The sequence below is a fragment of the Geospiza fortis genome, unplaced genomic scaffold, assembly GCF_000277835.1.
Source record: "Geospiza fortis unplaced genomic scaffold, GeoFor_1.0 scaffold381, whole genome shotgun sequence".
Taxonomy (NCBI): Eukaryota; Metazoa; Chordata; class Aves; order Passeriformes; family Thraupidae; genus Geospiza; species Geospiza fortis.
In genome coordinates, this window is record NW_005054348.1 from 1,522,561 (window position 1) to 1,534,258 (window position 11,698).

Consider the following 11,698-nt stretch of genomic DNA (forward strand, 5'->3'; position numbering starts at 1 on the left):
AAGTGCTGTCCAAATAGCCCTCCCCAACCAGTCAGGCAGGGCACCAGGGACCCAAGCAGAGCTTGCAGAGCATGAAGTGTGTAGCTTCTGTCAGAAACCCCAAAGTACTGATGCACACTCCCAAATATCTCTTTTCCATGCACCCTCTCTCTTGCTCTCTACAAGACTTTTAGATACAGATCTTGGGTGAACAAAATTAAGACAACTCCTGATACTTTTGAAGGCATGCTCAGTTAATGGAGCAGAGACCTGTTTGCATTCTGGATCACCTTTGAGCTAACTGACATTTGGGAAGTCTCACTCGAAATGCTAGTTAGACAAAGGATCTAAATATTGAAAAACCAACAAAAAAAAAGCATAGGAAAAGGTATTTCATATGTCATGGGACCAAAATATACAACAAAAAGATGAAATGTCATAGAGTCAAAAGAAATTCACCCACTTCTATCTGGCTCAGAACGAGTTAATTTTGGAGCACCACCTTTCCTGTATTTCTGCTTCACAAGAGTACCAGCAAACTATAAGGCCTCTTCAGGAAAAGATTTGCATTAAAAAAACCAACAGGTTTGAAGGGACCTGTTTCAGCATTGATAAAATATTTGAGACCAGCCATTTTACTCTTTTCTCTCTCCCTCTATATTATTTTCCAATTGTCCACTTCTTCACTATTACAGAAGAAAAGAACAATCTCTGATTCGTCTCTCCCTGTGGGGAGTTGAAAATGAGGTACAGGTAATCCCAAAAGGATCCTGTGGTGGATCTCCAAGGGAGAAATCCGCAGGTGTGTTTCAAAGGGGAAGTCAATGCCCCTCATTCTGCTTGGGGCTTTCTCTCAAGTGTATTAAATAAGGAACATGCATTGTCACTACCCTGTCAGTGCCAAATGAACCTTCTTAGTAAAGATACAGGATCTCCTATTGTTTCCATTCTTAGGTCCTTCTTCCAACAGCTGTACCTTACAGTGTTCCTCCTGGTTTCCCAAGAGCTCATGAACTATCACAGATAGCACTGGCTAACAGTTTGGTTTCAGCAGATACATATTTTAATGGCCAAATATTATTTAGGATGAGATGAAAGAAGCATTCACACATTACAGTATGGAAGGAACTAAAGGTATGTTCTCTGGAAATAGAAGGATTAATTAAAGTAGGCTAATGCAGGATTTAGTTGACTGGATTTCTAAATGTCTTTCCTTTGCTTTCTCTGTTGATTTTCTTCATCATGCTATCTTTATCCAGTAATTATACACTACATTGCCAGGTGTGTAAGTAAATACATTATAAATTTGTCAATACAGTCAGAGTGGGATAAAACTATGTTCCTATCCAATTTAGCAGCATTCTTTAAAGCACTTCCATAATCATAAAAGCAGGTTATGACAGATACTGAAAGTTTTCTCAATTTTACCCTTACCAAAATGCACATCCTTAGGTCTCTGACACCAATAAATGATAGGAAAATACATCAATAGTCAGATCCCAAAACATTTACACAGTAAGCACTGTCTTTGCACTCTGTTATGTAGCACATTTGGAGACAACCAAATCTAGTTTCACTTGTAATCTAAACTAAGGTTTCAGTTGATACTCTTACAGAGAAAGGAAAATCTCATATCAATTCGCAATTATGCAACAAAAGGCTCTTCTGCGGCATATGTGCCACATTACTCAATGTAGTACTTCTCAATACACAAAGCACATAATCTGTCCATGTGAATTACTTCACTATTGTAACTGATCACTAAAACAAAAATTCTATTTTTATTTCATGCTTGGTTTAAGAAACTGATTTTTAAAGAATTTAGTTATTTCTGTGATTAAAGATACCACTTAAACATACTGGGTTAAGTTGTTTATGCTTTAATTATTTTTATGAGGTATCATCTATAGAATAACATTTTCTAAAACATTTAAAATATCCTGTAAGACAGTAGACTTTCAGACAAATTTCAGAGTTTCTAAATAACACAATGTTTATTGAGGCTCAGGTTCCTAAATTACTTACATTTTCTTTAAGAATAAATAGCAAAACATTACTTGGGATCTTTGGATGACTTGATTATATATGAATAAGAAATTTAACTAAGTAACCAGTTCTCAAGTACTTCACTAAGAATAGATGGGTAAATAAACAATGATGATTGTAACTGCTGAAGGCATAAACAACAGTTCTAGACAGTTTATGATAAGCAAACTGCTTTATCGATTAAATAAACAGTTCTTTGTTTATAGTGTCTCTCTTCTCAACAGGGCCATTCTGGGACCTGTGCTTCATCATGGAAATGTGGGCCTTAGACAAAAGGAAAGAAAACCAACTTCAGCCTCATGTCTGGTGTTCTGCTTGTCTTTTACTAGAATGCCAGATGGGTGACAAGTGCATTGTACATAATATGTGCATGCACAGATACAGCTGCTCGCAGGGCTGCACTGCAAACCACATTACTGAAATGATTTAGGATTAAGAGGTATTAAGAAGAGGGAGGGTTGCCTCAAATTTCTTCCATGATCTGGTATATAGCAGAAGATCACTGTACCAGCAAATGAAGAGGACTGGAAGCCTATGGATAGTAGTAGTCAAAGATGATCAGCTACTCTGCCAAAGAAAACTTGTAGTGGAACTACTCTCCAGAACCGAGCTGGAGATGAGCTTGGACTATAGAGGTTTTCATAGCTCAAAGGAACTCCTCTGGGTGAAATAATACCCCAGAGCTACACAATCATTTATAGTTGGGTGTTTGGGATTTTTGCTTTTTTTAAATTTGAATTCAATGCAGCTGGGTACCAGTTTTCTTCATATTAAAGAGTGCAATGTCTTGCAGCAGTGAAAAGCTTCACTGGTGCCAAGATTAAATATAAAACAGAGTTTAAAAAAATCACTTAATGCTAGATAGCTAAGCCTTTCTGTGACTGCCAAAATAGCAGGCTGATTTTCAAAGGTGTAAAATAGACAGAAGTTCCTCCTGACGTCAGTGGAAATGCCTGGGTGTTCAACACCTATAAAAAAATGAGTTTCCTTAGATGCTTAAGGAATAATCATGGATGCTAAATTTAGCCTGGGGTAGTCACTTTCCACAGACTCCTGCTATGGTAGTGGGGGTGAGCAAGGCTTTCAGAGGGGCAGTTAAGATTAGAATCTGTCTGCTCTAAATTAGGTTCTGCAAGTTATCAAAGAAATGGATGGCTGGACTTCTTTAATTTACAGGTTTTTTGAAGAGGAATAAAAACAAATATCAAATTTCAAGTTGAAGGAATTCTGGCAGTTCAGAGCAGTTGGGAGGAAGCATTTGAAGTAAATGGAAAATCTTACTCATATCAAGTACAGTAAGCACTTATCACTGCCATCTGCCAAGCCAGCCCATAGGTATTACAACGACTCTTCTGGAGATGAAGACATGGACAAAGCAATGTGTCCTTATAACTCAAAAGTGGGTAAAACCAGGATCAGACAGAGGAGCAGCAGTGCCCCTTCTTGCACTTAGGACAGAAATTTAGGATTTATTTTCTCCCTTCTGTGCACACTCAAATTTTAGGTCCAATTATAGAAACTAACTAAAAATCAGCCAGACAGCTGTCACCTTCTGCTTCCCTTTGGACAGGCCTTCAGAAGTATGAACTGTATTTCTAGAAGCTACCATTTCAAGTAGGAGACACTTTCATAAAAGGAGATCATTGCATTTCTAAGCCTTCTGCCTTGGTCTCTTCCTGCAGAGCAGTAACACCTGCCCTGTAAGCCTTTGACACCAGCAGTTTGAGGATTAGTGAGACCACACTGCCTTGATCTACTGAAGTGTTCCTTGTACTGCCAGCAAGGAGAACTACTACAGGTTCTGTACAGAAACAGGCACAGAGGGTGATCATAACACTGTGTTTGCTGTTAAATGATGTGAAAAGAGGAACTTTCTACCTTTAAATACCTGCCAAATTTTATGGTGTAGAAATACAGCATTGTATAGGACCTGTATAGTTGTGATAACATTTTTTCATCAAGTCTCTCAGCCTGAGGTGTATTTCAAGCCAATAAATCCAGTGATCTAAAAACAAACATCACACACTCTTATCATGGCATTTCATGAAATGGTGTTCCCCAAACACTGAAGATGCGAAAATTACCCCAGACTACGAGAAATGAAATTTAATTAAGGAAGAAATTGAGTACTCAGTGTGAATACACTCTCCTTCTGGTATCAGCTGAGAGTAAAGAATGCTTGGCCATAAGGGAGATATTCACTCAGAGTCAGCAACTTCTCACTGCTCACAGTGGAGGAATACCACATCAGCTACACATTGTTTATCCCAACAATTATGGGTCAGAAGAAGTTATGCTTGGCAGTAAAGCCATTGAAACCAACTCAACTTTGCCAACTGTGTAAGCACTTTTATATTTGTTTATTTGTAAGACTATAAAACAACAAACAGGAGGGACATTTTTTGACTTGGGACAAAGCAAAGCAGCACAAAGTCCCATCTAATTCTATTTCATTTACATGTTTCTTCCTGCATCACATCTACCTGCATTCCCGCTGCAAATCCAATGCATTCTTCTGTAAGCAGGGTCTGCAGTACAATTTCTAAAATACTACTAATATCTACTAATTAATCACTGTCTGCAACTAAAGAAAATCTTAATGCTCAGTCCTTTTGAAATTAATCAGTAGAACTGTGCAATCAGAAATCACTAGCTAAATTAAAAGTCATCAAATAGATGAGAATTTATGCAACAGTGATCAATTAATGTGAGGCATTTGTTGGCAACTGATTTTTCCATCATAATGACGTCTTTTGTCTTGTGAGAGGACAGATGGGTTTTAATGAAAGATTTTGACCTGGCCTCATTGGGCAAGAGCAGTCAAAATTCATTTTGTAAAGCTGTTTAATTTGGTATTGTGATATTTTCTTACTGATATTCATTAGTTTACAGAATTTACCCCATTCTGCTTCTGTTTGCACAAGGCTAGAAATTGTATAAGCATGGATTCATTTTTACTGTGGTCTCAGGGCTGAAAACCCTCAGAGGTCTTCCCAGCAAACACCTTCCATGCCTCTCTCTTCAGCTCTCCAGTGACCCAAACAGAGATTCAGCCAAGATGCAGACATCCCACCCCCAAGAGATTATTGCAAAGTCCACTGCTTAACACACAGCTTTTCTCTAGCTCTTAAGCACATTGGTTGCAGCTTATGGAAACCCACTTAGATGCATACTTTCTTCCAATCCTTATTGTCTTACTAATTGGATCAGCATATCTACAGACAGACATTGTACTATACAAATTTCAGGGGAAGTTGTGGTGTGTATCTATGAGTAAAGGAAGTAGGTAGCCTTTGCTTCCCATTATAACATGGTTCTGATAATTTCTTTTCATAATCCGTTGCTGGCAGATATTTGGGGTCAATGGAAATTAACAGCTAAACTGAGACTGTAGGAATTATCAATTTGACAACACTTGAAGCATACAGAGCCTGGAATTGGTCAACGTTGAGAGGTTGATTTGACTTCAAATAGAAAACATAATATTGAGTATATATTGATTTCTCTTACTTAGTACTGGTAAAGAAAACCTTCCCATTCAAACAAAGTAGCTACATAATAATTTCTAGTAAAGTGAATTTCATAATAGTTTTCTTTGATTTTTCCTTTATATACCAGCACCACAGTATTCAGGGCTGCACACCTTATTGACGGCTTCCTAGACAAAATATGACTGTTCCACTATCCTTTCAGCATGCTCCTCTCAAGCACCATTCCATGCAAGTAACATCAGCAAGAGGAATTTAACATGTTACTATTTTAGAAAGCACTAATCTCTAAGAGGCAAATTGTACAGAACAGGCCATAAACATATTCCCTATTTCTACAGAGACTCCTGCTCTCATCGCAACTCTTCATAGGATAAAAGAAATTGCCACTCCATGGCTTTCTGTTGCATCAGTGTCTAATACTTTGGACAGTTACAGTATATGTTGAGAAATCAAGACATGCAGTTGTAGAAAAAAAAATGTTTGCCTATTGACTACAAAGTTCTCAGCAGACCGTCCATGGGGCCATCTCCCACTGAGAATGCACATAAGATTTAAAAGACAATGAGAGATGTTCTTTGTGTGTTCTTAATGCTAGAGCTTTTGGCATCCACTGAAAAAAAAAAAATTCTTGATGCACCCAAAAGAGACGCATTTGGCCTTGGAATGCTGCAACCTATGTTTCATAAGGTGCAATCTGCATCTACAGTAACATGTATCATTTGGCAAGACATTGCTATTCTATCCAAGACAGCCAAATACTTGCTGAACACCAGGGAGGAAAAAAGGTCTAAAGAAGGTGGAATTGTTGGCACTTTTTAACTATTAATACTAATAAAAAATCCTGCATAAATAGCAACTGTTAACAGGTTAGTACTAGCAAAAGATAATGAGAAGTGTTCATACTCTCTTCGAAAGGAGAGGACCTTTTGCTTCCTCACATCTCCTACATTCATGTCCAGACCCTGCTCATGTTGCTTACTTGCAGAGGGGAATCTATGCCTTCTCAACAATCCCACTGGTATTCCAAGTGGGTAAAAAGTGCCAACTCAGTAAAAACCCTCTAGTGGTGGTTTCTGTGTCTGCCATATGAGCCTAACCCTAAGGCTCATTATTCAAGGAAAGAATTTTACATGGTTTAAAACAAACAAACCAAAACTCAAGGCAACTTTATTTCCAGATAATCTCAGTAAAATAGGAAGACCTAGGCTAGAATGCCCTCTACACATTGAAAATGTCATTATATTCTCCACAACTGTTTCAATCTGGAGCCTGTAAGTCCACGAGAAGTGGTTCTGTAGAACTTAATTTTGTTGGTGGCATCCAGCCTCTCCTGCCAACCCTCTTCCACCTTACATTTATGTTTCATTCGTTCATCCTTGCTTATTTTTCTTGCCCAGTGAAGAAGGAAGTTGTTTCTTTCCACTACATGTGCCTTCTCACTCACCAGTAGAACTCTTACAGGAAGAGGTTTCTGATAAGAAAGCAACTTAAATTCCATCCATAGAAGACCAAGCAAACTGTAGAGTAAATCCGGGATACTGACTGTAACTCTATTTATAGACTCTGAAGTCAGACTGAACACAAGGTCAATTTCTCTTTCAGGCTGCAATGAACCTCTCAAACCTGCTAAACTTAATAAAACTGCAGCAACATAAAAATAAGAACATTGTCCATAATCCATAGTTCTGATAGCCCTGCCAAATAATTTGCCATACACATGACTTCCAAATGGTTTTTTTTGATTTTTTTTTCGCTTGCAAGGACAACAGGAGTTATATTACCAGCCAGAGGAGGTAATGCAGATAAATCCTTATAGGTCACACTTGAAAAGTAACCTGATATGCACTGCTGAAGACAGAAAAGACACAGCTTTTTTCCTTAAGAATCTTTTCCAAAGTCCTCACTCATGCACAACATTCAGCGTCATCAAGTAAATTTGCATTCAGAAAGAGGGCAATATCAAAGTAAATAAATATTTTAAATCCTCTTGTTTATTTTATACCAGTATAAATAACATCATCCAAATGGTCATCATCCACATTGACATCTACATAAAAACCCTTCTGCATTAACAAAGAAGTGGTACCGGGGCTACAGAGCAAGCCAGAATAGGATCATTCATCTGTAACAATGGCAGTAAGGCAAGGAACATGTTCCCAGTTCTTTCCTTACATGCGTTAGGGCAATAGCGTCCCTCACATTTTTATGACTGCAGAAGGCACATGTTAAAAACGTGAACTCAGTTTAATGTCTTACAATACAATACAACTGTCCTAAAAAAGGGACTACTCTTGTTTCACAACCTTCCTTGGAAATCTAACAAACCACATTTCATGCTGAAGTTTTAAAAAGCACACTCACTTATAATTACTTATAGCAAAAGTTGCAAATAGGCAAGAGCCATGTTAAACACATGGCTAACCAAGCAGTGTTGGCAGATCAAAAACATTGCAAAAATACAGTGTGTGTGCATTTCAAGTAGTGTTGCTGTGCTTGGTTTCCTAAGCTAAGGGACACTGCATTTCCTTGTTCCTTTTAGTTATACTGAGATATGGAGTAGTGAAACTAAAAGGTTTGTGCAGTCTGTTGAACTTTTCTTGAAAACTTAAGAAATAAATTTACTATGAAGAAAAGAGAAATTATGTTTTAAGTCTTCCATTATAAGCTAGTATGATTTCCACAGCTAACCTCTAGTCTGACAGACCATAGAACAAACCACTTCTACCAGTTCTTAGAAATATCACTGCTGTCCTCTTTCTACCAGTGAGAAAACTGAGGTCAGAGGTGAGTTGACCTTGTCTAGGGTGACAGAACAGAATGAAGAAAATTATCCCACCCTCTCTGGCCAGGCTTTCTATTTCCAATACTTTATTATTGTGTGGTACTGAAGAAACAAGGGGCCACTTCCATAGATCCTTCAGCTGTTGTTTTAGCACACATGGGCAGTGGAAGCGTAGTGGGTCAAGGAGCAGACTTCAGAAGTCTCGTATCTCATGGTACACATCTACATATTCAAAAGACACAAAGGCCATGGTTCTCTAGTTTCTACAGTAGACAGCATTTCTACCCAAAATATAATTTTTCCTTTCTTTAAAGTTGCTGTCTGAAATACCCAACGACATTTAAATGTTTGTCAAGAACATGTAATGCAAAAATGGTCAAATTGTTGCATGTTTTTGATATCCTGAGTTGACACAGGCTACATTGAAATTGTTGTTCACATTCAGAGAGACAGTGCTGAACTACAACTCAGCTTTCCTTCCTATAGGGTTCTTCATATATTTTTGGACATCTGTGCCCACCAAGGAGCCTGGATTACAGCAGACCATAATATTCTACGAACCATGGTTATAATTAGGCGTCACCTCCATTGTAATCCTATGGACGTCATCATGTGTTACCAGCATCTGTTGACAGATTTCATACCAGGCATATCACTGAAATGGCAAGTCTGGAGAGGGCAGCCCACAATAGAAACAATGGCATTTATTTTTGGTTTGTTCCAAGACCATCTCATAGAAAATATATGCTGCCAACTGCCAGGGCTCCACCAAGATCACTTCTGAATATTGTATTACCAGTTAAAACAAAGACCTGTGCCCATCTACTTGCAGTCTTCTCCTAATGAATAAGGAAACTAAGAAAGCCCTTTCTGCAACTGTCTTAGCATAAATTAGGAAACGACAGAAGCCTTGACATTCCACAAAGTTGATCAGGCCCTTTATCATGCGAGTACTTACTTTTCACATAATAATAAATTCAGATTTCTTTCCAAGATGAAGAATAAAGATCCCCTCTTGTAAATTTTATTTGAATGTAGTATCACATTAATATTAAAACTAAACCCTGGGAATTGGCAACATTAAGTAGCAAAACCACACTCTCTATGGAAGCAAAGCAGAGTCTGCTTTAATTTGACAGTGTGGAAATCTGACTTTCTGCTGAAGTACTGCTTGTTCAGAGGAATGGAAACATAAATTTTTCAATGCAGCTTAATTGCTCCCTGCTTTCCTGTAAAAATCAAGAGACTTATTATAAAAATGTCTACCTAAACCAAACTCTTTACTTTTTATAATTTATCTGCATTGAAGGAAAACTGCATTAGAGTGCATTAGCATCTAGTAACCTGCCCATTTTCTTTTGAAAACAGCCTTCTCTGAAGTACTGGACAATTGAATCCAAATCAGATGTAACACAACCCCTTACAGCTGATCAGTTTCAAATCACTAAAGCACTTTAGCACTAAGATAATTTTCATTCTCATTATAAAACATGAAAGTATAGTTCACCATCTGAAGAGTGCCAAATTAAAACAAACGCCAGTGTTGAGGAGAACAACTTAATTATTTGTTAGGAGTTGCAGCAGCTGGTAGATCAAGTAAAGTGAACTTCAACTTAGAACAGAACTTCTCCCCTTATCCTCACATAGCAGGATCTGAACAGGTATGAATGAACAAAAAGAAAATTAACAAAACCAGCTACAAATAACAGAAGGAGAGAGGCTACAAGCTAAATCTGAGAGGAAAATATTGCTTCTAAAAATTTTAGTGGAAAAGCAAACTCACCAGCTCCAACTATTCCAACAGCTCTAATTTTTATAATTACACTTTCATAGTATAGCTTTTATAGAAGCTATAACAGTGGGATAGACTGTCATTAGATCTAAATTCTAAATTCTGCTTAAGCTGCTCATCTATGCAAAATGCATATTCAGCCTTATTGTCCAGAGCACTGTCTCTCACTCCCTCTCTTTTTTTCATTCTTGTAACCAGCAGATAACCTTTTAATCCCAGATCTGTCAGCTGTGACTTCAACATCACCTTTTAAATTAGAAAGCAACAAATCCTTTGCATTATTTTGTCTTTCTTTTCCATATACTGCTTAAAACTTAATGTCATTATATTAGATATTGGAAATATTACTAAAGTACCAAAGCATTGACATGACTACTGCTGGGATCATAATTTCTGCCTATGTTAAGAAAAAGAACATGGGCAGTACTTGGTGGTACAATAGTTTTCTTACACATACAAGGCAAGAAGCATTTCTTCTAAAACCGTGCATTCCAAGGAGTTTGCAGACATGCTGTTGGGATTTTGTCCCCCAGAGGGTAAACTGGCATATAGGAACATAATCATGATATACAGTTTTCCAAATATAGCCTAGATATATTTCTAGGCAATATTTTCCTTGTCAGGTCATTCAGTCAGAGTGGAGATAAATAATAAATTCTAATAAGAGCTGACTTGCAAGATCACAATTTCAAAAGTGACTTCTCAGTCTGCTTTCAGAAATATTGCAAACTTTTCTGCACACTAATTTTGAACAGTCTCATTCATCTCTGCCTACAATTGCAATTTACTCTTTTTGAAAATCAATCAGGCACAAACATCAATTCAGAGTCTGCTTTCCAAAAGGAAGACCCAGGAAGTGAAGTTGAAAGTTACTGAAATACTTATACATAAATCTAGAGGTACTGACAGAATATTTCAGTGCAATACAAAAATAAACTCCTGGCTCCCATGAATAATAATTTAAGGTTTCACTTCAGAATTAAAAAATTAAATGCTTTAAACTAAAAATATGGCATAGCTACTATACATTATAGAAATGGTTTATACAACGTAAATTATATTTTATTAGAACCCCTTGGTTGTACAACCCCGACAATTCCAGACACAGCATGGCAGTAAGATAGGGCATCATTCCACACAGAAGCACACAGACAGATACACATTATTTCCAGACCTTCCTCTGCTGTTTCTCCCATGCTGGGTCCAGGAGCAGATCCCTGTCCCATTCTTCTTCTTGGGTCATGTACTCGTCCTCTTCATAGTTGTAGGTGTACTGCATGTTTGTTTCTATCTGATTCATGCTATTCATGCTGCCCGGGGATCAGCTTCAGCTGCTCTGGCTTCTGCTACGATTTAAGTTTAGTTTACTTGCTGGGAGGTTGTAGGTACCAGTCTTTCTTTTTTTTTCCTTTTTATTTTTTTCTTCTTTTTGCAAGGTGACAGGAAATGAATATTGACTAATCTTGCTGAGAGCAGAGGCTGAAACTGCCAGGTAGGCGCTGCCCTGTGATGACCTTCCTTCCCTCCTTCCCCGTGTCCTGTCCCTGCCGGCTGTGCTGTCGGTGCCTGTGGCTGACCCTGCGGAGGAGCCCGGCGCGGCTCCGTGCC

At 37.9% G+C, this 11,698-nt stretch overlaps 1 protein-coding gene across 2 annotated transcripts in view; it reads right to left on the bottom strand.

Moving 5' to 3' along the window:
- Positions 1–11,676, bottom strand: part of ACTN2 (actinin alpha 2) — a 67,372-nt gene extending 55,696 nt beyond the window's left edge. For both annotated transcript variants that reach the window (XM_005423193.3, XM_005423191.2), the window contains exon 1: positions 11,265–11,676. In XM_005423193.3, coding sequence (XP_005423250.2) covers positions 11,265–11,399 — 135 coding nt within the window. In that variant the 5' untranslated portion in view covers positions 11,400–11,676. The remainder of the gene's footprint in view (positions 1–11,264) is intronic.
- Positions 11,677–11,698: the final 22 nt, after the last annotated feature.